This window comes from Heteronotia binoei, chromosome 17 (genome assembly GCF_032191835.1).
Source record: "Heteronotia binoei isolate CCM8104 ecotype False Entrance Well chromosome 17, APGP_CSIRO_Hbin_v1, whole genome shotgun sequence".
Taxonomy (NCBI): Eukaryota; Metazoa; Chordata; class Lepidosauria; order Squamata; family Gekkonidae; genus Heteronotia; species Heteronotia binoei.
In genome coordinates this window covers 33,725,056-33,752,099 of record NC_083239.1, presented here as the reverse complement: position 1 = coordinate 33,752,099, position 27,044 = coordinate 33,725,056, and the positions used below count along the sequence as shown (strand labels likewise).

At 46.4% G+C, this 27,044-nt stretch overlaps 1 protein-coding gene across 1 annotated transcript; it reads left to right on the top strand.

The window, feature by feature from the left end:
- LOC132585774 (amiloride-sensitive sodium channel subunit alpha-like) lies at positions 1 to 19,760 on the top strand. Its single transcript, XM_060257659.1, is given in 13 exon segments — positions 1 to 340; positions 1,129 to 1,363; positions 2,067 to 2,126; positions 2,128 to 2,255; positions 5,415 to 5,518; positions 8,297 to 8,460; positions 11,008 to 11,106; positions 11,942 to 12,059; positions 13,476 to 13,554; positions 13,720 to 13,768; positions 15,112 to 15,164; positions 16,398 to 16,473; positions 19,218 to 19,760. Coding segments are annotated over 13 exon segments (2,007 nt in total). The 5' UTR covers positions 1 to 41.
- Positions 19,761 to 27,044: the final 7,284 nt, after the last annotated feature.

Here is a 27,044-nt window from a genome sequence, read left to right as displayed (position 1 = left end):
CTGATGAGACTGAGAAAGCCAGTCCTAACCAAGAGGTACCCATGAGGGCCCAGCCCTCGGAGGGCCTCTTTGAATTCCCGGCTTCCTATCAGGAGCTCTTTGAGTTCTTCTGCACTCACAGCACGGTCCACGGCGCCATCCGTTTGGTCTGTCCTGCAGAGAACAAGATGAAGACGACTTTCTGGACGGTGCTCTTCTTACTGACCGTCGCCGTTCTTTACTGGCAGTTTGGGGATACCCTCCAACGCTACTATGGCTACCCTGTGAACCTGAAGATCAGTCTCTGTGCAGACAATCGGACATTCCCCGCTGTCACGCTGTGCACTCTGCGGCCCCAACGGTGAGAGGTGGCATCGGAGGGGGTATAAATGACATAAAATAAAATTATTTATAGGGGAGAGAGGCAGGGTATAAATGACATAAATAAAATTAAAGCAACTTCAGAAGTAGAGCATGTTTGGTGTAGTGGTTAAGTGTGTGGAATCTTATCTGGGATAACTGGATTTGATTCCCCACTTCTCCACTTACAGCTGCTGGAATGGCCTTGGGTTAGCCATAGCTATGCAGGAGTTGTTCTTGAAAGGGCAGCTGCTGTGAGAGCTCTCTCAGACCCACCCACCTCACAGGGTGTCCTGTTGTGGGGGGGGGGGGAGAAGATATAGAAGATTGTAAGCCGCTTTGAGTCCTCTGGTTCAGGGAGAAGGGCGGAGTATAAACCTGCAGCCTTCCTTGCATTTGAAAAAGAGGGCTTTCAGCCACAACGGCTTATACTAGAATAATATTTTGTTAGACTCTTGTTAGGACCTCGCAGGGGTGTCTGTTGTGGGGGGAGAAGATATAGGGAGATTGTAAGCTGCTTTGAGTCTCTGATTCAGAGGGAAGGGCAGGGTATAAATCTGCAGCCTTCCTTGCATTTGAAAAAGAGGGATTTCAGCCACAACTGCTTATACTAGAATAATATTTTGTTAGACTCTTGTTAATTCAACAACTCGGAGATACACAACACCAAATGCAAAAGCTTCATTCATCCATCAGCACAAAGAGCTTCATTCATCTATCAGCAGAGCTGAAGGGCACACCTTGAAAACATGGAGAGGGGTCTCAACACATCCCATTTCTCTTTTGCAGGTACAGCGCCATCCAGGAGGAGCTCCAGGAACTGGATCGCATCGCCCACCAGGCACTGAAGGACCTGTATGGCTTTGAGAAAGCCCAGGACCATCCCCTGCTAGAGGTCCCCCATCTTCCCGCGTCCTCCACTTGGCTCGGACACATTCAGCGTCACCCGTTGCAACATTTAACATCCGAGGATCCGACCAGCCTTGAGGGGAGCAGCCATGATGGAGGAGTCGGCTTCCTTCTGGTGGGTGGGGCCGCCCTGCCCCCTGGGTTCCAGAGTTATTCTAATATGCAGCTGGCACCTGAGGCAGAATCCCAATGCGTGCCCACCCCACCCCCACCCCTGTGAGAAAACATTTTGTGTGTGTGCGGCGTGATTTTGTGTGCGTCACTGCGAGTGACGGCATCGTGCCACCAATGTTGCGGGAGGATCCCCCCCCCCCCCCGCCAGCCCAATGCGGGCCCGGCAGGTTAGGAAACCTCCGGGGCGGGGGAAGCCCCGCCCAGCCCAGGAACTCGGCAGCCCTATTCCCAGATCCATGCCTGCTCATTTTTCTCTTTGCGACCACAGCATGGAGGGAGGAATGGCTTCATTCCCCCACCCCCTGCAGTTTTCATCTCATGGTGCCATTGTAAAAATCATGTTACTTACATGGTCCCCCAGCGTGGTGCCCATGCGCAGTGTGGTGCCTGCCAACACCTTTCCTGAGGCCTACCAAATGTTTTTTAGAAAGTGTGTGTGGGAGGTCAGGCTTCTGATTGGCCTGCTACAAAAAAAAAAGCCCTGAGGTGATGTGTCCACAGACATACTTGTGTCACATCCTGGGAATCTGTAGGCCACTTTCAGCTTTTCTTTAGGCCAGGATCCAATACATAAATGATCTGTGTTGATCTGCACATTCATGTGTTGCCCTGATGCCTTTGGGTGTTGTCCGTCTCCCTTGTAGTGTAATGAAAGCAATGGAGACTGCTTCTACCAAACCTTCTCTTCTGGCATCGATGCTGTCCCAGGAGTGGTACAGATTCCATTACATCAATCTCCTGGCACGGTTGCCCAGCGGCCAGGTTCCGGATGAAGACAGTGATGCAAATTTCATCATTTCCTGCCGCTTCAACAAGGAATCCTGCAACAAGGAGTAAGCCCTATATCCTGAAGGTGGTGGTTCACTGTGCCTAGGGAGGGGCTGAGATTCAGTGGTAAATCGCCTGGATCATAGAATCATAGAGTTCGCAGGGATCGCCAGGGTCATCTAGTCCAACCCCCCTGCACAATACAGGGAATTCACAAATGCCTCCCACACCCCCAGTGACCTCTGCTCCATACCCAGAAGATGACAAAAACCCCCTCCAAATTGGCCTGGAGAAAATTGCTTTCTGATCCCAAGGTGGCAATCAGCATTTCCCTGGGCACATAAGAAGGGGCCATGAGAACTAAGCACTGTTGCACCCCTTCTTGCTCTCTTTCTCGTGATCTGCCTACGTTCACAGAATCAGCATTGCTGTTAGAAGGCCATTTAGTCTCTGCTTAAAAACCTTCAAAGGAGGAGAGCCCACCACCTCCCAGGTTGCTTAGATCAGTCCCTGGCATCTCAGATTAAGAGAGTCAGGTTGTCGGTGGTGTGAAAGACCTCTACTCTAGACCCCTTAGAACAGCTTCAGTCACAGCGGACAAATACTGATAGATTCCTAAGGGCCTCGATTACAGGGGTAGAATTCTAGCAGGAGCTCCTTTGCATATTAGGCCACGCCTTTCTTAGGTAGCCAATCCTCCAAGAGCTTACAGGGTTCTTACAGAGTCTACTCTAAGCTCTTGCAGGATTGGCTACATCAGGGGTGTGTGGCCTAATATGCAAAGGAGCTCCTGCTAGAATTCCACCCCTGCGTTGATTAATTGATTTACCAAAGGTGAGCTTGTATCTTTTGCTATTATGTTTGTGAAGCATGGTGAATTCTGAATGTACAAATTCTACACTATGCTAACTCTAGTATAATTTTTAAATTATTTTATTTAAATTTAATTATTTTATTTAAATTTAATTATTTAATTATCACTTTTTTGGATATCCAGCCACATGAGGACCATCAAACTTGATCTCTAAATGAAGTCCAGAAGGAATCCCCCTAAAGGGGTTGCTTTTCTGCCCCCTACCCCAAAAGGTGTGGGTTTCCTACACTCTGATTTCCAGGACTATTTATCCTTGAAGGTCATTGAGGTGGTTAGTTGTGTTTCTTCTAAAAGCCCCTCCATGTGGCTGTACTGCTGACCATAAGGTGCTACCTCACACTGGATCAGCCCATTTCCATTTAAGGTTGCACAAAATTCTTCCAAAGGCAGAGACCCAACTAGGCTTGCCAATCCCCAGGTCCCAGCGGGGGTTCTTCCGCTTTCCCAGGCTCCTTCCCACCCCCAGTCAGCTGGTCGGCGGGGGGAAGCCCCGCCCTCAGAGGACAATGTGCCTTTCCACCTCCGGAGGCTTCAGTCACCGATTGGAAAGGCTTCCTCTTGGGATGGTGTGTCTGTGTTACTTTGAAAAAGTTGGCAGCAACCCGTGAATAGAGAGGCCAATCCCTCGCTTCAGGGTCGCCAGAAACCAAGGGGGGGGGGGGGAGGGAAAAGTCCGCTGAGCACTTCATTATTCCCTATGAGGAGATCGATTCTCATAGGGTATAATGGGGAATTGATCTTGAAGTTTCAGGGGCTCTGGGGGAGCTGTTTTTTGAGGTAGAAACACCAAATTTTCTGTAGAGTATCTAGTACCTCTCCCCAAAGAACCCCCCAAGTTTCAAAACAATTGGACCAGGGGGTCCAATTCTATGAGCCCCAAAAGAAGGTGCCCCTATCCTTCATTATTTCCTATGGAAGGAAGACATTTTAAAAAGTGTGCTGTCCCTTTAAATGTGATGGCCAGAACTCCCTTGGAGTTCAATTATACTTGTCACACCCTTGTTCCTGGCTCCACCCCCAATGTCTCCTGGCTCCACCTCCAAAGTCTCCTGGCTCCAGCCCCAAAGTCCCCAGATATTTCTTGAATTGGACTTGGCAACACTAGACCCAACCCAACCCAGCTCACTGTTGAGCAACTTGCACCCCTTTTGTAGCACTGGAGATCTAAAGCAGGGATCCCCAGCAATGTTCCCTCTTAGCTCCAGAGTCTTGTGAGCAAAAATTCTACTTTGTGAGCTACTAGCATTAAAGTGGTGAGCTACTGCATAAATTAGTGTGCTCTAGGGTCATCTTTCCTGAGCTAAGACAAAAATGTGTGAGCTGGAGGCTAAAAATTCATGAGCTAGCTCACGCTAACTCAGCTTAGAGGGAACACTGGTTCCCAGCATGGTGGCTGTGGGTGCCTGGGTGCCCACTGACACCTCTTCTGGCATACGCCAAGCAATTTTCGACAGTGTGCAGGGCCAAATGGAGCTTCTGCTTCGCAAGGCAGCAAAAATGTCCTTTGAAGATTTGATTGGCTGTACAGATTTTTTTGAAATGTTGTTTTGGCAGCAGGAGCCACCATAACACAAGGATCTTCCCTCTGTGGCTAAAAGTAGGCTGTGGCAGCCATTTTGTAGTTGGCTTCACCTCCTGTGGTGGCCATTTTATATGGTTGCCCAACTCCTGGTCCAACCAGGGTATCCCTGGGCTTCGGGGCTCCATTCCTCCAGCTCCCCGCTGGCTGCCAGGGGAAACCCCACCCCCAAATAGGGATGTTGACGCACAACGTTTTGACATGATGATGTCACTCAGAAGTGACATCATCACGTTGCTGATGCCACACAACGGTGCTCTCTCTGGGTTTTGGACAAATTATGGTTTTGTAGCAATAAAACTATCAAGTTTTTGCTGAAAACCTAGAGCATCATGTGTGATGTCAGTGACATGATGACATCACTTCCAAGTGATGTCATCAGAAGCCTCCTGGACCGAGTCTAGCATCCCCCCTGCCAGCAGCAAGGTAGGACCTGGCAACCCTACCATTTTGCGACTGTGCCCACCACACTATGTCCGAATTGCAAAAGTGCCTGCAGCCTCAAAAAAAAGTTGGGAACCCCTGCTCTAAAGATTCTATTTCCTGTGAGATGCTGAAGAACCTTTAGTAAACCTGTCCTCAATGCCTGGGTCCTGGGATAACTATATGCAGTTCCAGCTGGCTTGGCATCAGGGGTGTGTGGCCTCATACGCAAATGAGTTCCTGCTGGGCTTTCTCTACAAAACAAGCCCTGACTATATGTATATATACGACACTGCTGTCTGCCTCGAATATGAATCTTCACATCTCTTTCCCCCCCACCCCCCCTAGCAATTTCACCCATTTCCGTCATCCTACCTATGGGAATTGCTTCACACTCAACGACAAGACTGATAGCACACAATGGATGTCATCCATGCCTGGAATCCAACATGGTGCGTATCCTTGAGTGGAACTTCAGCCTCTCCATACCTTACACCAGGAGACCGGAGCCCTATCTCTTACGATTGCTTTAGTATACATTCCTACCATTTTTGGTCCTTATGTCAGACATTGTCTGGTGAGTCATTTGAGAGGTAACCAAAGAAAGTTAAAACAAAAGCAACAATTGAATGAAGCTGAACATGCAGCGCTATTAGAAAAATATATACTATTTTAAATTTATATAATTATATGTTTTAGTTTTGAATGCATGGAGGTTTATTTTAGAATGCTCAGCCTGTATTGTAGCCCAAACGCGTTTGATTCTTATGTTTTGATACTGTGTACCTTTTAAATCTGTATGCCTATATTTTGATGTTTGTCCAGATATTGCGTAAAGGTACCGCTATACAGAACCATAGATAGGTGGTTTTCAGTTTGATTTTAACATTTCTTATGCATAATTAAAATAGACTGTATATTTTTATAATAGCACTGCACGTTCAGCTTTGTTCAATTGTTGTTTTCAACCTTTCTTGTATTGGGGTTGGTTCCAGTGTTCCCCCTAAGCTGAATTAGTGTGAGCTAGCTCGCAGATTTTTCGCCTCCAGCTTACACATTTTTGTCTTAGCTCAGGGAGGATGAGCCCAGATCTCACTATTGTATGCAGTAGTTCACAACTTTAATTCTAGTAGCTCACAACTTTAACACCAGTAGCTCACGAAGTAGAATTTTTGCTCACAAGACTCTGCAGCTTAGAGGGAACAACCCCCCCCCCCCCTTTTGTTTGGTCCAACTGTTGCATCATTTGTTCAAGCTCTTTCTGGATAGTATGCTTGACTTGGAGTTTGAATCCCTCCACAACCACAATAGGGTTGCCAAGTCCAATTCAAGAAATATCTGGGGACTTTGGGGGTGGAGCCAGGAGACTTTGGGGGTGGGGCCAGGAGACATTGGGGTGGAGCCAAGATCAAGGCTGTGACAAGCATAATTGAACTCCAAAGGGAGTTCTGGCCATCACATTTAAAAGGACCGCACACCTTTTCAATGCCTTCCTTCCATAGGAAATAATGGATAGGGGCACCTTCTTTTGGGGCTCATAGAATTGCACCCCCTGGTCCAATCTTTTTGAAACTTGGGGGGTATTTTGGGAAGAGGCACTAGATGCTATACTGAAAATTTGGTGCCTCTACCCTAAAAAACAGCCCCCCCGAGCCGCAGATACCAATTCTCCATGATTTTCTATGGGAATAAATCTCCATAGGGAATAATAGAGTTCCCAGCAGACATTTCCCTCCCCTCCCCCCCCCCCGCTTTCTGACGACCCTGAAGCGGGGGGAGGGCCTCTAAACCAGGGGATCCCCTGCCCCCACCTGGGGATTGGCAACCCTAAACCACAAGCATTTCTGGGTGGCCTGTCATTCTTGTTCAGCCTATGCCACCAGTTTGTTGCAAGAATAAAATGAGATTTCCTTCCCCCCCACACCACAAATTTTTCTCTGTGAACTTCTTACAGGGTAAAGTGGGATAGAAGTGCCATCAAGTTGTAACTGATTTATGGCAACCCCCAGCAAGGGTCTTTCAAGGCAAGTAATTAAGCAGAGGTGGGTTGCTGTTGCCTTCCTCTGCAGAATCTTCCTTGGTGGTTTCCCTTCCAAGTACTGACCCTGCTTAGCTTCTGAGATTTGACGAGGTTGCGCTCAAGTATGCCACCTTCCCTCCAAAGGTGGCATACAATGGCAAAATTTTTTTATTATAAAGTAATTCTTTGTACACATCCAAGCCTTTCCTTTCTTGTCTCAGGGACTTCCATTTGGATACAATCAGGGCTTTGTTTTTGTAGCAAGAACTCCTTTGCGTAATAGGCAACCCACCCCTGATGTAGCCAATCCTCCTGGAGCTTTCAGTAGGCCCTGCACTAAGAGCCCTGTAAGCTCTTGGAGGATTGGCTACATCAGGGGTGGGTGGCCTAATATGCAAAGGAGTTCCTGCTACAAAAATAGCCCTGCCTTTGCATATTAGGCCACCCACCCCTGATGTAGCCAATCCTCCAAGAGCTTACAGGGCCTACTGTAAACTCCAGGAGGACTGGCTACATCAGGTGGGTGTGGCCTAACATGCAAAGGAGTCCCTACTACAAAAAACTCCTCCTTGCTTTCCTTGTGCTGTCCCTTCTCTCTGCCAGCTATGACCCCCAAATGAACTGTTATAAAACGCAGGGCTGCCAGTGTCCAGATGCAGCCGGGAGGTTTCCTGGAATTACAGCTGATCTGCAGATGACAGAGATGATCTGCAGATGACAGCTGATCTGACAGAGATCAGTACCCCTGACAGAAATGCGTCTTTGATGATGGCTTATATGGCATTCTACCTGCTGGCGAGTGTCCCTTCTCCAAACCCTCCCCTCCCCCAGGCTTCACTTCCAAATATCCAGGAATTTCCCAGTCCAGAGTTGGCAGCCCTAACCAGTGTTCCCTCGAAGTTGATTTAGTGTGAGCTAGCTCACGGTTTCTTAGCCTCCAGATCACACATTTTCGTCTTGGCTCAGGAAGGATGGCTCCAGTGCAGACTACTTTATGCAGTAGCTCCTCATTTTAATGCCGGTGGCTCAGGAGAATCTTTGCTCACAAGACTCCGCAGCTTAGAGGGAGAATTGACCCTAACTACCCTAGGATCACCGGCTTTCCTAAAAATCCAGTGCTGCCATTCTGTGAGTCTGAGCAAAAAGCTGCGTCATTGTGTTTCTTGCTTCCATTCGCAACTGCCCTTGCCTCATTCTGTCCCACCCGCAGGCCTCTCCCTTTTGCTGCGCACGGAGCAAAATGACTCGATACCGCTGCTGTCTGCGGGGTCTGGCGCTCGGGTGATGGTGCACGACCAGAACGAACCTGCCTGCATGGGGGAAGGAGGTTTTGATGTGCGCCCCGGCATGCAAACGTCCATCACTGTGAGAAAGGTCGGTCACTTAGGAAGAGTGCTTCTAGAGGGAGCCAGTTTGCTGTAGTGTGTTGTGGTGGAGGAAGGTAAAGGAGATTGTGAGCCGCTCTGAGACTCTGATTCAGAGAGAAGGGCAGGTATAAATCGACGGTCTTCTTTGTAGCCAGGGCTGGCTCTGCCACTGAACAAACTAGACAATTGCCTAGGGTGCTGGCCTTCTGGGGGTGCCAAATTGAGCACCCCCCATGTGACTCAGTGACATTATCAGTGCAGGGGGGGGGGGGGACCGGAAGTTAGCCTTGCCTAGAGTGCCAAACAGACTAGAGCTGGCCCTCCTTGTAGCACATCAAGAAAGGGCCGAACCACTGCAGGGAAGCATTAGCCCATTGCCAAAGGCTTATTTTTTAATGTGTAGTTACATTATTTATAGTCCACCTTTCCTACTTTGACTCAAGGCCGATTACACAGAGCGAGTCAATACAATCAACCAGATGGGACATTCAGGAAACAGCGAAATAGCATTTGGGTTGAGGAACCAACCAGAACTCTAAAAACAGAACCGAAGCAAAGCCTAAGTATTCATAGAACGCATTAAATGATGCAGAATCCCATAGTAGGCTCCTCGTTTAGCCAGCTAGACACAGCCTTATAGACCGCAGTCTCTGAATTATTTCCTCAAGTAACTTTGTGAATCTTTTAGTATAGCGTGAGTCGATTGCCTGTGCAGAAAAGCCCTTTTGAATAATTCAGTTTTGCATAGTGTGCAGAAAGCCAGGAGAGTTGGGAACCTGCCTGATCTCCTCAGGCAGACCTTTGCATTAGGTGCGGGGCCACAACAGAGAAGGCCCCTTTATAGGCAGTTGTTGATTTTTACCATTTGCAGGTACAGACAGTGGTCCAGTGAGCTAAACTGTCACAGTGATGTGTAGCAGGGAGAGTCCATCCACTGGAGAGGAGGGGAAGGGAGAATTTTTGGAGCTGAGCACAGTTGTTGTTGTTGCTGTTGTTGTGTGTGTTCAGTGCTGTCAAGTTCTGACTTATGGCGACCCTATGAATTAATGACCCAGGGGTATCGAACTCATTTGTTATGAGGGCCGGATCTTCACCTCGTCAGGCTAGACCAAGTTTGTCATAAGATGCAATGCCAGGTAGGGGAGATATAAACTTTATAAAGGACACAGACAAACACACACACTCAGCCTAATCCACCTCACTGGCTTATTGAGCCTCAGCTAATAGAAGGAAGAGAGCCTTGGCTCAGTAGCTGTGCGATTGAGAGAGCCTGGCAAAGCTATCTCTCCTTCCCCCACTTTCTCCCCAAGGGAGGAGCTTTGCTCTGTAGCTCCTGTGCGATTGAGCAAGCCTGGCAAAGCAAGTTGTGATAATAATAATAATAATAATAATAATAATAATAATAATAATAATAATAATAATAATAATAATAATAATAATAATAATAATAATAATAATAATAATAATAATAATAATCTTTAATTTGTATCCCGCCCTCCCCGCCGAAGCAGGCTCAGGGCGGCTAACAAGACATGGTTTCCCATGATTTACATAAGACAATATTAAAATACAATTGATACATACATTTAAAACAGTTACATAAGGTTAAAACTACATAAAAGTTAAGACTACCATAAATTAAGGTGCTATTCAGTAGATATTTTTCGATGGCAAGGTATCGTTTTCAGGACTCCTTATATGCTTGCATAAAGAGGGTAGTTTTGCAAGCCCTGCAGAACTGACTAAAGTCCCGCAGGGCTCGCACTTCCTCTGGTAATTGATTCCACCAGTGGGGGCCCATTACGGAGAAGGCCTGCTCTCTTGTTACTTTCAGTTTGGCCTCCTTTGGTCCAGGGATCCTTAAAAGGCCTTGGGAGCTAGATCTTAGTGCTCTCTGGGGGACATGTGGGGAGAGGCGGTCCCTAAGGTAGACAGGGCCTCGGCCATATAGGGCTTTAAAGGTAATAACCACCTTGTAGCGAACTCAGAATATAATTGGAAGCCAGTGCAGCTCCTTCAGCCTGGGCCGCACGTGTTCCCACCGAGGCAGTCCCAGTAGCAGCCTGGCCGCCGCATTCTGCACTAGCTGCAATTTCCGAGTTCGGCAGAAGGAAGCAAGAGAGGGAGAGGGAAGCAGACAAAAGTGGGTTGCTCGCGGGACTGATAGCAGCCCTCCGGGGGGGGGGGGGCTGATTTGGCCCCCAGGCCATGTGTTTGACACCCTTGCTCTCGGATTGCAAAGTCTGTGTTGGAAAATACCTGGAAACTTTGGGGGTGAATCCGGGAGAGGGCAGGGTTTGGGGAGGGCCTCAGCACGGTACAATGCCACAGAGTCGACCCTTCCAAGCAGCCATTATCTCCAAGGGAGCTGACCTCTGCCAGCTGAAGATCAGTTGTAAAAAGAGAACATCTCCAGGCCCCACCTGGAGGCTGGCAACCCTAATTGACCTCCAAAACAGTCCTATTGTTAGGAGCCTGTTAGCTAGACAAATTTCTGGGGCTTGAATTAGCAGTTCTCTCAGAGGCTCACCAGACCTTTTGCTTGTATTGTTAGAAGGTACTGGAACACCTTGGGGGTGCCTACGGTCGATGCTCTTGGAATGGGAGTGACGTGCCTGTGAGAAACTTGTACCCATCCAAATACACCGAACAGGTAAACAACAAAGGGGAAGTGGGGAGGAGGGACAGGAATTTGGTCATCCTCAGGACTTTTTCTGTAACAGGAACTACTTTGCATATTAGGCCACACCCCCTGATGTAGCCAATCCTCCAGGAGCTTACAGGGCTTTTCTTACAGGGTCTACTGTAAGCTCCAGTAGGATTGGCTACATCAGGGGAGAGTAGCCTAATATGCAATGGAGTTCCTTCTACAAAAAAAAAAAGCTCTGGTCATTCTTTACACCCATCTCCTGCCTAATTTCTTAAACCCAAATAATTGTTTCAGTTGTTTCCAAGATTTTTTTTTAAAAAAACAGAAAACACCAAAGCTCCAAAACGTAGCTGCGTGGTTGGGCAGAGAAGGAAAGGGTTATCTGAGTTGAACCCAGCTACTCTGCCCTCCCTGCGCCCCTAGTGGCCGCAGTTAGAACTGCGCTAGAATTTTTTTTTTTTTAGAAAATCTGTGCTCTAATTCTGCCTGATTCTGGCTCCAGGCACCCTCCAACTGACTTGGGCCCCCCTGAATTCCGTCTCCCCACCACAGTTTCCCTGCTAGACAGCCCTGGTTCGCACTCCCTGAATGAGGGTGGTGATGGGGAGAGAGAATGTGACCAGTGTTCCCTCTAAGCTGCAGTCTTTTGAGCAAAAATTCTACTTTGTGAGCTACTGGCATTAAAGTTGTGAGCCACTGCATAAATTAGTGTGCTCTGGGGTCATCCTTTCTGAGCTAAGACAAAAATGTGTGAGCTGGAGGTAAAAAATCTGTGAGCTAGCTCACAGTAACTCAGCTTAGAGGGAACACTGAATGTGACCTCTTTTTTTGCTCCCAGGCATGTGTCCATTCCTGCTTCCAGAGCATCATGGTGGAACGTTGTGGCTGTGCCTATTACTTCTACCCGCTTCCCTCAGAAGCAGAGTACTGTGACTATGCCAAGCACATAGCATGGGGTAAGAGCTGAGGGCCAGGAAGTGGAGCAGAGGGATGGTGGCAGCAGGAACAGTACAAATTTGCTGCTCTCATTGCTTATTCTACTCCAGAGAATCCACAGTTCATTTTTCTGTATGCATCTTTTTCACTGCACACTTCACTTCAGAGAATCCATGGCTACTCCTTCTCTTATGAGAATGCCCATTAGCTTTTCTCATTGCGTGCTTCACTGCAGAGAATCCAGGCTTCTTTCCCCATGAGACAAGCCTTTCTCATTGCATACTTCACTCCAGAGAATCCATAGTACCTTCTCTGATGAAGAAGAGATGGATTTATACCCTGCCGTTCACTCAGAGTCTCAGGGTGGCTTACAATCTCCTTTCCTTCCTCTCCCCACAGGAGACACCCTGTGAGGTGGGGCTGAGAGAGCTCTGAGAGAACTGCTCTTGAGGGAACAGTTCTGAGAGAACTGTGACTAACCCAAGGTCACGCAGTTGGCTGCATGTGGAGGAGGAGTGGGGAGTCAAACCTGGTTCTCCAGATTAGAGTAAGCCATTCTTAACCACTACACCATGCTGTCTCATTGCACACTTCACCCTATAGAACTAAGTTTGAGTCGAGGGGCACCTTTAAGACCAACAAAGTTTTATTCCGGGTGTAAGCTTTATACCTAGAATAAAACTTTGTTTATCTTTAAGGTGCCACTGGACTCAAAATTTATTCTGCTGTTTCACATCAACATGGCTACTCACCTGAATCTTGCTTCTCTCTGGAGAATCCATGGCTTTTCCTCTTATGGGTATAGCCAGTCTCATTGCTTGCTTCACTGCAGAGAATTCATGGTTCCTTTCCTCATGGGATGAGACTAATTGCATACTTCACCTCAGATAATCCACAGTTCTTCTGTTATGAGAATAACCTCTCTGCATACTGCCCTCTAGAGAATCTATGTTTCCTTCTTATGAGAATAGCCCTTTTCATTGCACACTTCAGCCCAAAGAATCCATGACTCCTTTCCCTATAACTCCCCCCCAGCTGCCTTGAATAGACCAGGGGTGGCCAAACTGCGGTTCAGGAGCCACATGTGGCTCTTTTATACATACTGTGTGGCTCTTGAAGCCCCCAATACTGCACAGAGAAGGCATTTGTTCTTTAAATCACTTTTCCAAGCCAAGCCAGCCAGCAGCCTGGAGAATGCATTTAAAGTTGAAGTTGCTTTCTTTCCGCCTCGCCTTCCTATTCCTTCATCTATTTCCCTCCCTCCCTTTCTTGCTGCTCTTAAACATCTGACATTCATGTGTTGTGGCTCTCAGACATCTGACATTTATTCTATGTGGCTCTTACATTAAGGAAGTTTGGCCACTGCTGCCCTAGACTCCCTCCAAAGTTTCCCTTTGTGGTAACTAACATTTGGAGCTCCTTGTGTCTCTTTTTAGGTCACTGTTTCTACAGACTGCAGGCTGAGTTCAAATCCAACAAGCTGGGATGTTTCGACAAATGCCCGAAGCTTTGTAGGTGAGTTTCTGGGTGGGGAGGTGGGGAATGAGTGAAAGTTTTCTTCGGGGCTATGTCAGTTCTATGGTCCTTGATCTGCAAGAATGGAGCAGTGGGCAAGATAGCATCAAATTAGCAGTTTTACTCTCTAAAGGAACATCAGGCTGATTGTTTCTCTCTTCTCAGGGTAACCCAGTATTTGTTATCGGCAGCTTACTCCCAGTGGACTTCCAAGGTAAGGAGCTGTTTCCTCATTCTTTCCCCACAACCACTTTAGCTTTGGATTCAAGGGTCTGCAATGGAAGAACGGAAGGAAGACCATGCTCGGATGTGAGGATCACACTGCATGTGCTATCAGGGGTTCTGATCGCAGATCCGCAGTGTGCAGTTTGGCTACAAAAAATACCTGTGAGAGAGTCTGCTACGGATCATTGCAGAACTGGATAATGGGAGGTTTAATTCTTCCTTGGTACTATTTCCCCAATTGAAAATATTCTCTGATATGTGTTTAGATAAAGTAGGACGGAGGGAAAGCAGATACAACAGATGTACCTGCCCCCCTCCCTCCCTTAAACTTTAGGCTGTCTAAGGCAGGGGTGTCAAATGTGTGGCCCAAGGGCCAGATCAGGCCCTTGGAAGGCTTCTATCAGATCCATGAGCATCTCACTGTCATCTGCTTCCTTATCTCTCTCTTGCTTCCTTCTGCATCACAGCTTGCTTTGCCAGGCTTGCTCAATTGTACAGGCGCTACAGAGCAAAGCCTCTATTTTCTCCATTGGCACATTATTTATTTGTTTGTTTGTTTGTTTATTTATTTATTTATTTCTGTCAATTTATAGCCCGCCCTATCCTGTGATGGGCTCAGGGTGGGTTCAAACCAACAATAAAACAGAATCAAACAATTAAAAACAGATTAGAATTTAAACGCCATTTAACTCAGTGTTGCATGAAGCAACTTATGTACAAAAGCTTGCAATGCCCAGCCATTTCATGTTTTCCCCTGAGTCCTAGGCTCAAAGCGTTGACCATGAGATTCCTGCTCCAAAAAAGCCCTGATAATAGGATATAGATATTGATGTAGGGCTATGAAATGAAGGCAGAACTGAGTAAAATGTGATTATATACAATCCATCATGGTTGATGAATGACATGCACCTTCACATATGAAAGTACTGAATAATGCACATTCAACCCACTTTTAATGCACTTTGCAACTGGGTTTTATTGTGCGAAATGGTACAATTCATTTGCAAATGATCAGTAAAGTGCATTGAAAGTGGATCGAAAGTGTATTATTCAATGTGTGTATATAATTGCATGACAACATTTGGTTTATAAATATGCATGAAGTTTTCACCTGATGTAGACAGTCCTTTTCTGTTTTGTGCCAAAAGATCATGGTTACAGTTTGTGTGCTCTGTGCTAGTTATGTAATGAAGGAGGATTTATATTATTAACACATGGCAGGATATGGAGTGGGAAGATATGGAGCTAGTTTACGGGCAGGCAGCTTTGGGGGTTTTTCCAGGCGACTGCATGGAAGCTGGGAGAATGACAAACACTTTGCTTCCTTTTCAGGAGTGGGTATTTCACATACTGGCCCAGGCAAAGGAATACAACGTGACTCAAAGGTGAGTGGGTGTATTTCACCCAACGCAAGCTAAGTAAGAAACAAACTCCCACATGGAGGGATTCCCCCACACAGGCCCACAGACTGTCCTGTTGCAGTGACCTTCAGTCTTGTGGGTGTTTGTGGGGAAGGGGAGGTCTTTGTGCAGGGATGGAATTCTAGCAGGAGCTCCTTTGCATATTAGGCCACACACCCCTGATGTAGCCAATCCTCCAAGAGTTTACAAGGCTCTTTTTTGTAGGCTCTTGGAGGATTGGCTACATCAGGGGTGTGTGGTCTAATATGCAAAGGAGCTCCTGCTAGAATTCTACCCCTGTATTTGTGAATTTCCTGCCTTGTGCAGCGGGTTGATGACCCTGGAGGTCCCTTCTGTTCCAACTCTATGATTCTACCTGCTGGGTCAACAGCCCTTATGGAGCCACCACTGCCTTTCCCCCCTGGTGACGGGAATGGCTGGATGCTACCCTGAAGTCACAGCAGTAGAGAGCATTCCTCAATAGCTCTGACTTCCTGCCTTGTTTCTTGTTATGATGCTCTTCCTGTCCCCAGCTCTTTGCTGTCCACTGCAGAACAGGCCTTTGCGCTGGGGAGGTCACAATTCTGGGCTCCTTGATTCATCTTGTGCTCTTTCAGAAGAGGAATTCCTCTTCAGTTTCTCTTTGCAGAACATCACACAGTGATGTTCTAAAAAGTAAAGGTAGTGCCCTGTCCAAGTTTCTGACTCTGGGGTGACGTCGCATCATGATGTTTTCATGGTAGACTTTTTATGGGGTGTTTTGCTATTGCCTTCACCAGCTATCTCCACTTTGCCCTCAGCAAGCTGGGTACTCATTTTACCGACCTCGGAAGGATGGAAGGCTGAGTCAACCTTGAGCTGGCTACCTGAACCCAGCTTCCGCCGGGATCAAACTCAGGTCGTGAGCAGAGTTGCATTATAACTTCAGTCCTTGCATTTTTTTAAATGTTGCATACCACAGGTTGTGCAGGACAGGAATGTTTGGGAAGATATAGCTTGCCTATGAGCATCTGCAGAGTGGAAGTCTGAAATTTGGCAGAATCTCCTTTCCTTCTCCCTCCTCTCTTTGGATCATAATGGAACAGAGTCGAAACAGATCACAGAATTCCTGTAAATCAGAAAAGAAACAGACTGCTGGATTTCAAGGATAAATTGGGTAGAGCAGAATTTCTCTGAACAATGCTACTTCATTCATACTTCTTTGTCTCTCTTGTTCAGGAACAGTGTCTCCAAAGTGCATATCTTCTTTGACGAATGGAGGTATAAAGCCACCCAAGAGACTCCAGCTTTTACGGTGCGTACCTTCCACATCCTGTACCTTGATGTCTGTGTGTACTTTCCTCTTCACTCCACCTACCTACACTACAGGAGTTTTCCCTGGTGAGCCTCAATGTGACATGTCTCTCTAGGGCAGATTCCATGATGGGGGGGGGGGGGTTACAGGGTGAGATGGAAGATGCAGAGTGGCTGAAGAAGTAAGATGCACTTAGTATTATTGCAATTGAAGGGTGTCTGTTTACATGCTCTTCATTGCCTGTGGCCTCTCTCCCTGCTTGGCAGGGTGAGGGATGTGGTGGCTTCCTAACCCAAAAAGGGGTGCCTTGCCCTAATGGTTCCGGATATTATTATTATTTATTAGATTTATAGACCACTCTTCACTATGCAGGGCTTAGGTCAGTGAGCAACATCTCAAAAGATATAGCAGGAACTCATTTGCATACTAGGCCACACCCCCTAATGTCACTATTGTTTCATGCAGGGCTTTCTTGTACAGAAAGCCCAGCAGGAACTCATTTGCATATTAGGCCCACACCCCCTGAAGCCAAGCCAGCCAGAATGGCGTTCCTCTGCATTCCTGCTCAAAAAAAAACGCCCTGGATACAGCCAAGAGAGATCCAGCTGTCCTTGACTAAAGCCGGGGTCTTTTTGGCTTTGGCCCCCACCTGGTGGAACTCCCTGCCTGAGGACATCCATGCCTTATGGGATTTATTGCCTTTCTCAGGGCTTGCAAGGCAGAGATGTTCTGCCAGGCTTTCGGTTGAGGACAGTATTAGTCTGGCACTCTCATATCCCTTCCCCTCTACCCCAGGGGGCAAATGGGTACTGAATTTTTTATCGCCATCTTGGATGTACTGTTTTATTATTGATGCTTGAGTCTTTTTTCATCTTGCTTTATTTCTAATGTTTATTGCATTTGCCCTTATGTAAGCTGCCCTGAGCCCTGCTTGCAAGGAAGGCTGGCCTAACAAATCAAATTCAATGAAATAAAAGTGAAATAAATAGTTTTACAAAGCTGATTAAAAACAAGAAGCAGCAACAATTCCAAATCTATGGATATGGCGCTTAAGAACCGATCGTGTCCCACCTCTACATGGAGAGGAGAAATGGGAAAGACCAGGCTCAATGACAAACCGTTGCTGTCCTCAGCCATTGTCCTGGTTTACATAGTATAAGGGCAAGGCCATTTTCCAGGCCAGGGTCCTTGCGAGGAGACACACCGTCTGCTTTGCGCATCCTTCCCAAAACTGCTTTCTTTTACCAACGTGTTTTTTCTGCAGGTAACATAAGAGACTTCTTGCCTCTCTATACTGATGCCTAACAGCATGTGTACAACCATCTGTACACAGAAGGCATCCCCCTTTTTCTTTCCATTCTGGCTAGGGTTGCCAACTCAGGGGGATCTTTCTGGGGGTCAAAAGAGACTGCAGGAACTGAAGAGGAATGCAAGACTAAATCCCCACATTCTGGGCACAGAGTGGTAGAATGCACTCTAACAGTATCCAGACCATGTTCAAGAAGCAACCCTTGTATGATATCTTTACCATGACTGCTGTTTTTAGGGTTGCCAGGTCCAATTCAAGAAAAATCTGGAGACTTTGTGGGTGGAGCCAGGAGGCATTGGGGGTGGAGCCAGGTTGTGACAAATATAATTGGACTTCAAAGGGAGTTCAGACCATCACATTTAAAAGGACCGCACACTTTTTAAATATCTTCCCTTCATTGGAAATAACGAAGGATAGGGGCACCTTCTTTTGGGGCTCATAGAATTGGACCCATTGGTCCAATCTTTTTGAAACTTGGTAGGTGTTTTCAGGAGAGGTATCCGATGCTATGCTGCAAATTTGGTATCTCTGCCTCAAAAAAACCAAACCCCCCCCAGAGCCCCAGATACTCACAGATCAGTTCTCCATTATACCCTATAGGAATCAGTCTCCATAGGAATTAATGGAGTGCCCAGCAGACATTTCCCTCCCCACCCCTGCTTTCTGATGATCCTGAACCGGGGGGAGGGCCTCCCCTGCCCCTGTCTGGGCATTGGCAACCCTCGCTGTTTCGCTGAACTTTCAAAGCAGGGCTTTTTTTTTTAGCAGGAACTCAGTTCCAGCTGGCTTGGCATCAGGGGGTGTGGCTTGATATGCAAATGAGTTCCTGCTGGGCTTTTCTACACACAAAAAGGCCCTGCTCAGAAGTATATCTCCCTAGTCCATGGGGCCTCACTCACATACCTGAGCATAGGTCCTATTGGTTACATGTCTTCTCTAAATAAAATATAAAGAGAGAAGGGGCTTGAGAAATTCTCCCTTTTATTAGAAAGTTCTGGTGTGGTGGTGGAAAATACCATCAAGTCACAGCCAAGCTGTGGCAACACTGTAGGGTTCTGGAAGCAAGAGACATTCAGTGGTGGTTTTGCCATTGTCTGCCTCTGCGTAGCAACCCTGGACTTCCTTGTGGTCTCCCATCCAAGTACTAACCAGGGTCTTCCCTGCTTAGCTTCCAAGATTTGATGAGACTGGGCTAGCCTGGGCCATATAGCCTTCATCCAGGACTTTCTTTTGTAGCAGGGACTCCTTTGCGTATTAGGCCACACATCCCTGATGTAGCCAATCCTTGAAGAGCTTACAGGGCTCTTAGTACAGAGCTTACTGTACGCTCCAAGAGGATTTGCTACATCAAGGGTGTGTGGCCTAATATGCAAAGGAGTCCCTGCTACAAAATAAGAGCCCTGCCTTCAGCAATCTCTGTTCCTCTCTTCTGCAGGTAAATATGCTCATTTCCCAACTGGGAGCCCACTGGGGTCTCTGGTTCGGCTCTTCCGTCATTTCCCTGGTGGAAGTGTTGGAGCTGATGATCGACGTAGTTGCCGTCACTTGCATCGTGTCATTTGGCTTCTTCCACAAGATATCGGCCCCCGACGCCACTGATGCTGCTGCCCCCAGTTCTTGTACGCCTGGAGATGCTACTGTACCATGTGACCATGACAAGGCAGAACATCCAGCAAAACCCTCCTCCCTAAAACCCCCAATTGCTGATGCTTTCCTGGAACCCAAATACGGTGGTGAGGCTGCCTTCCATCTTAAGCCCTGTAACCATGATGGGATCACCATTCTGGGTGAATCTTCTGATCCCGCTTCCAGGAGCTGCGATTCCACTCAACCCCGACCTGGTAGCTATCGTGATGGTGCCTCTCAGACCCCCAGTACTCCTGTATTCCACTCGAGTCTCCCCATTCCTTGCATCATAAAGGATTTTGTGGATGTGGAACCTACTGGCAGAGACAGGGATCTCGAGCTAGGGCTATAGCTAGTAGTGAGTTCTCATTCTTCTGGTCGTTGCTGACCCACCGGGTTGGCTAGAGCAAGGTCTTTGGCTCTGCAAGGTTGTTGGGTTGCTCCACAAGGAAACCAGCTCCCCAGCTTCATCTGGCAGACGACCTTCCAGGAGAGGGCTGAGCACCCAACAAGAAAGCTTGGCTGGTGGATGAGTGTATTTTGCGGCACTCTTGGCTGGTGGATGAGTGTATTTTGCGGCACTTTCTCCAGCTCATGTATGCCATCGCCAGGCATAAGAAGATGGAGATGGTCATCAGGAAATCTTCCCCGGACCTCCACCCCATACCTGTGTCCGCACCTTGGCCTCTGATTTTGGACACGGCTGAGAATTAGAGCTGCTTCCACACCTCATTGGATATTGCACTGTTGTTAATAGTACAGCAACTGTTCCCAACTGGATTGTCTTGTCTGCACAGGAAAATTTAGCTGCAGAGGATTGCTACAGTGCAATATCTGATGAAGTGTGGATCAGAAAGGCCTTCTGAGGTCAAGCATGGGAATACATGAAAGGCAGCCTACTGTGCTTCAATATATAGGAGAATCTACTTGGCTGTGGGGCCTAGTGGTGAGGTTCCACTACTGTGGGCATGGCGTGTACCCAGAAGTTCTCAGTGGATGTAGAACTCAGGACTTCAGAGTCCTTGTGTGCCATAAGCCGCAGAACTGCTTTGACCCTGATTTCCGTTTGCCATTCTTGTCCACTGTTGAAATCGAGGGATCAATTCATGTCCAGACCTACCCAGACAGTGCAGCGAGCGGCCAGACATCAAGGTGTCTAGCTACCTGGTGGCTCCCTAGGATCTAACACAACCTTTCCTACCCTTCATCGGATTGAGTCCTCCAATCCACTTTCTACTTCCTCTGTTTCCACCCCCCATCCCTATCAGCCAACTATGGAATATAATTTTGACCTTTATTTCCATTCCCTTTAAACGGTGTTGGTTATTCTTGTCCGGTTGCTGCTCCCCATTTTACTGGCCTGATATCTCACCTTCATCTCACCTTTCCCCTTACCTTGTTATTTTTCTGGTCCAACCCTCCCCCCCCCCCCACACACAAGAAAATCTCATAGCCCTGAATTCCCTTAAATCCCAGTGATGTTCTTTACATCTCGTTTTAATTTTAGTCGACGCATTCTTGATGTTTGTCGACGGGTCAGTCTTTGGATGTTTCAATACTGTAGCTGCAAGGTCGAGTACTTCATAGTACTGTAAATACGATGGAAAGGATATGAGAGAAGAGGGAACTCCTTCCCTCCTTGGAATCTGCTCAAGAGACTAAAATCCCATGCCCTGAATGTAGGACTCTGAACTCAGTTGGCGTCTCCCTGGAATTGGGTCCAGGAAGACAGCTTCATCTAGAAACCCTTGTGTCTCAGTTTTCAGACATTTTACAAGATGGTCTTCCCATTTGAACCCTTGTTCACAGTGCCCAGCACAAAATCCTATGTACCCAAGAAGTTTATTGCTAGCTGTTGCCCGAATCGATCCCTAGTTCTGCAAACCACTCCACGTTTACCCACCCACTCACTTTTTCACATGCACCACAATCCCAAAATTCACCTTGTCAAAGCTCCTGTTTCATGCACACAACCCCCCCCCTCCACACACCAACCTCATGGTTGCCTTGCGCTCTCCTGCACTGCGACATAAAATCTGTCCTGGGTAAAACATCCTGTCTTCCACTTTGGTGTTTCTTCTGCACCCCTCTTCCCGAAAAGATGAGAATTATGTACCCATAACAAAGCAGCTAAGTTCCTGAGGAGTCCAGAACATTGACTGTTTCCTTCTGTCTTTGGAAGTTCCCATAATGTCATCTTCTCTCCAGCCTTTGTCATTTCAAGTGAAATTCTTTTATTGGGCTTCATTTTTATTTTTATTTTTTTGTTCTTCAGTGGGCTGTACTGAACTCCATTTTTTTTAATATAACGTTTCAGCAGTTGCAAACTTTTTGATTTGGGGTGGGCGTTTTTATAGTTATTTTTTTTTTTTTAAAAAAAATCAAATTGGACTATGTCTGCCCTGTTTCAGTTTATGTAGAACCTTTGAGCATTTTAATAATCCTGCATTATTGTTCATCTTCCACTGGGGATTTCAAGAGAGCATATTTTTAAAAGGAAATGTTTTTAATATGATTTTAACTGTAGAGACATTAAAATAATATAGCTTCAATATTGCTACTGTAATGTGTCACTGTTGCTATTGTTTTGAATTAATTGTTGCTCCAAATAGGATGGTGGAATGCATAGTGTAAGGCCTGGTGCCAATGTGGTGCCCACTGGCACCTTTCCTGGTGCCAGCCAGGTGTTTTTAGAAAGTGGTCATTGAAGTTCTGATTGGCTGTACAAATTAAAATAACTTTTAGTGTTAGCTGCCACTACAGTGTTGGTTTTATTCTCTCCCACCTCCCTTTCCCAGTGTATTTTTAAAACTTATCAGGGCTTTTTATATAGCAGGAACTCATTTGCATATTAGGCCACACCCCCTTGATGTTGCCAGTCCTCCTGGAGCTTACAGTAGGCCCTGTACTAAGACCCCTGTAAGCTCTTGGAGGATTGGCTACATCAGAGGGTGTGTGGCCTAACATGCAAAGGAGTTCCTGCTACAAAAAACATCTTGAAACTTATTATTCTCGTCCCTACACATGGGCTTTTCCTCTCATTGTAGATCATGATGGGTAGCCATGTTAGTCCGTCTGTAGCAGGAGGAAAGAGCAAGAGTCCAGTCGCACCTTATTTGTGGCAGGGGGTGAGCTTTTGTGAATCACTGCTTACTTCTGAAGAAGTGTGCAGTGACTCACGAAAGCTCACCCCCTGCGACAAATGTTGTCAGTCTTCAAGGTGCTACTGGACTCTTGCTCTTTTCTCTGTCTATGTTGCTTTGCCTCCCATGCTGGCCATTTTGCGGTTGCGCCCCTATGATCTTTGCTTTTTAATTAAGTAGACAAGGACATATCTGGATTTTGCTTCTGTAAAAATCAGGGTTAGAATTCCAAAGGTGCCCACTGTCTCAAAAGCGTTGAGGATTCCTGGTGTAAGGAAGCAAAACTGGGCTGCCTGGGGAGGAGGTAGGTGCTACACAGGGTTGGGAAATACCTAGAGCCTTTGGGAGTGGATCTGGGAGAGGGCGGGTTTTGGGAGGGGAGGGGCCTCAGTATGATGCAATGCCATAGAGTCCGCCCTCCAAAGCAGCCATTTGCTCTGGGGGAGCTGATCTCTGCCAGCTGGAGATCCGTTGTCAAAGCAGGAGATCTTCAGGCCCCACCTTGCGACTGGCAGCCCTAGCATTACCGTGTCCTGCAGTGAGAGCAGAGAATTCCCCAGGGTATACAGAACAATATACTTTACATTTAAAAGAAAAAAGAATTCCCCTTCAACAGACTGATGAGCCTGAGGTCTAGAAGATGTAAACAGCTGAACATCACTTGAAGGGAAGGGCAAGAGGCACCAGGAACATTTAATTACAATCCAGATAACTTGTTGTGCAAACATTATCGGCGTACTAGCAAAGACCAGCTACGTCTCCGCTAACTTAATTTGGGTGTGTATCCAAAGCAAGGGCTGTGTGTGTGACTGCTTCTCCACCATTAGTGTCAACACTGAAGTCATCTCGCTGTGAGAAACCACTAGAGCTGGTTTGTTCCTGCTTCAACCCTCCACAGTCATGTTCAAGTTAGATGTTGTACTATTGTGGGTTAGGGGAGTTGTTTAAGATCGGGGTGGGTGGGGCTGTCTGTAGACAAGAAAAGGTTTGCCCCCTCTTCCCCCTAGTACTTGTGAAAGGACTGTCATTATCCAGTAGAGGTTGTAAGCTGCTGATGAAGCATTGAACTGTTTTGTGTCAAGTTGAGAGAAAGGTGGGATATAATTATTGTTAAAAAGAACCTCCGCTCTCCTCCCCACCCCACCTGCCACTGCTTGCGGCTTCCAGCACACACAGGGCCAGAAGGTTGGTTTTATGTGCATCATTTTCTCTTTAGCTGTCTCACAATGTATTGCATGAATATACATGGTTCCAACCTATACACATCAGCTCAGGAAAGAAAACACTGTTTTACTTGTTATGGTAATGGAGTTTGCAGCCCAAGGCAGGTACCTCAGAATCCCCTATTTATATGTTTTAGATATTTATTTGAATTCTTTATTTTATCCTGCCTTTTCACCCCACTAGGATGTTTAAAAACAACTTTTTTTGAAAAAGGGCAATATACATATATAAAACAGCAGGTAAAAATAAGGCCGTAAAGGAAATGCTAGATAAGAGAGACGTGTCCTCATCAACTTGGAGAAGATGCTGAAAGAGAGTAAGAGCTGAAACTCCCTGGGGACTGAATTCTAAAGTGCTGGTGCTGTTGAGGCCTGGGGATCTCACAGAATTAGAGCTGATTTCCAGTCTATAGCGATCAGTGTAACCACAAAGAGACGGGAAGAGAAACTAAACCAAGCAAGCAAAAACCTCCAAAGGAAGTTTAGAATGCTAAGGAGCAGAGCTTTTTTTTTTTTTTTTAGTAGGAATGCAGTCCCTGCTGGCTTGTCATCAGAGGGTGTGGCCTAATATGCAAATGAGTTCCTGCTGGTCTTTTCCCACAAAAAAAAGCCCTGCTAAGGAGCCAAAGGTTAAAAACATCAATAGTTACAGACAAAAAGTACACGTGTATTACAAAAAGCAAATGAAAACCTTGTAGGGGAAGAAATGAAGCCTCATAAAATAACTGAAGTGACAAATGCGCATGAAAGAAACACTGACGCATTTCGACCTGCAGAGACCTTCTTCAGAGGTCAAAATACAACAAAGTCCCAGTTTCACTTAACAAATCAATAAACAATATAGGACCTAAAATGGAATGTTCCAATATGGAAATGAATGACAGAGTTTTTGGAAGGCCACAGATGTGTCTGGCCTTTTGTCAGCAGCAACTGCATATACAGCAAATAATAATGTTGTAAATACGCACCTTCCAGTTTAGGTCCTAAGAGAAAAATCCCCTTATCAGGGCCAGTGTAATGTAATGTAATGTAATGTAGTGTAATGTATCAGAATGGTTATAACTCTTGTCAGATCCTGTACCCCAGTCAGCGAGGGCTTCCCAAGTGCCAGGCCAGACTCATAACAATAGCCTTTAAAAAAGATTGAAAAGCAAAGTGCTCCCAATGCATCAAATTTTCCCTCCATTCACTGAATACATTCCTGCATTGTGCAGGGGGTTGGACTAGATGACCCTGAAGATCCCTTCCAACCCTCTGATTCTACAGACAAAACTTATCATTAAAATCTTCAGTCCATGTAACCACATTTGGTGTGGTGCTGGAGAAGACTCTTGAGAGTCCCTTGGACTGCAAGAAGATCCAATCAGTCAGTCCTAAGGGAAATCAACCCTGTCTGTTCCCTGAAGCTCAAATACTTTGGCCACCAAATGAGAAAGGAGCACTCACTGGAAAAGACCCTGATGCTGGGAAAGACAGAAGGCAAAAGAAGAATGGGTCAGCAAAAGATGCAATGGCTGGACAGCGTTACTGATGTAACTAACAGGAATTTGAGAGGACTTTGGAGGATGGCGGAAGACAGGAGGGCCTGGCGTGACTTTGTCCATGAGGTCACAGAGTCAGACTCACCTGTGCGACTGAACAACAAAAAATCACATTTGGGTCTGTTTGGTATTTTTGGCTCTGTGGTTCCTCCCCTCCTGTCATCCTGTTGTCGACCCTTCTTTTGAAGTATTATTGTGTTGTGCTCGGCCAGGGTCTTTTCTTTTGCATATGTAAAGAGCTGTGGCATATGTAAAGACCTGTGCACACCTATCACTGTTTTAAATAACAAATGCAAAGGGTGGTGAATGGGAACACCTGGAGGCAATGCAGGCTTTTCTGTATTCTGGCTGGCTGTGTTTGCATGTTTCCCTGGTAGCATGCAAAAAAAGAAAGAGAGAAAATCAAATAATCATAGAGTTGGATGGGGTTAGACAGGCCTCCTAGTTCCACCCCCTGCTCAATGCAGGATCAGCCTAAAACAGGGATGGCCAAACTTGCTTAACGTAAGAACCACATAGGATAAACATCAGATTTTGAGAGCTGCGAAATGAACATCAGGTGTTTGAGGGAAGGAAGGAAGGAAGGAAGGAAGGAAGGAAGGAAGGAAGGAAGGAAGGAAGGAAGGAAGGAAGGAAGGAAGGAAGGAAGGAAGGAAGGAAGGAAGGAAGGAAGGAAGGAAGGAAGGAAAATAGATGGGGAAGAGGTGGAAAGAAAGCAACTTTAACTTTTAATGCATTTCAAGTGTTCCAAAATTAAACTTTGTTGGTCTTAAAGCTGCCACTGGACTCAAACTTTGTATTACATCTTTCTCCTTGTCTGCTTCCAAACTTTAGCATTCAGAGTCACAGAGTGATTTAGTTATAGCACGAGACTGGTGAGGTTCACAGTTCGAAAAAGGAACAACCCCAATGTTCCCTCTAAGCTGTGGGGTCTTGTGAGCAAAAATTGTACTTTGTGAGCTACTGGCATTAAAGGTGTGAGCTATTGCATAAATTAGTTTGAGGCCATTTTTCTTGAGCTAAGTTAAAAATGTGTGAGCTGGAGGTTAAAAAACTGAGCTAGCTCACACTAACTCAGAGGAAACACTTCCTAGGATCACAGTTCATATAGCAGGAAATACAAGCAGACAAACACTGTGATATGCTCGCTAACACTTTTAGTAAAACTTTTTAAAGAGTCGTATAAATCTTCTGCACACATTATAAAGAAGTACAGCTCCTGAGGAAGATGGGTGAAGTTGTACTTCTTTATAATGTGTACAAAAGATGTATGGCTCTTTAAAAAGCTTTACTAAAAGTGTTAGGGTATCACAGTGTTTGTCCGTTTGTATTTCCTGAGGTTCACAGTCCAGCAAACACTCTGGTGTGTGGGATCTCCCACTGGCTTATCTTCTCCCCTGTAATGCATTGCAGGTCCTTGTTTTATAAAATAATCCTATTACGGATGGTCAAGATGAATCAACTGAAAGCCTAGCTAAATCAATTGATCAAATCAGGTCTTTTTTGTAGCAACATTCCTTTGCATATTAGGCCACACATCCCTGATGTAGCCAATCCTGCTGGAGCTTACAGGGCTCTCAGTATTGGGCCTACTGTAAGCTCCAGTAAGACTGGCTACATCAGGGGCGTGTGTGGCCTAATATGCAAAGGCATTCCTGCTACCAAAAAAGCCCTGGATCAAACCAGTGAAAGTTTACAATGTCCAATGACAGATTCTCTCCCTCTGTGC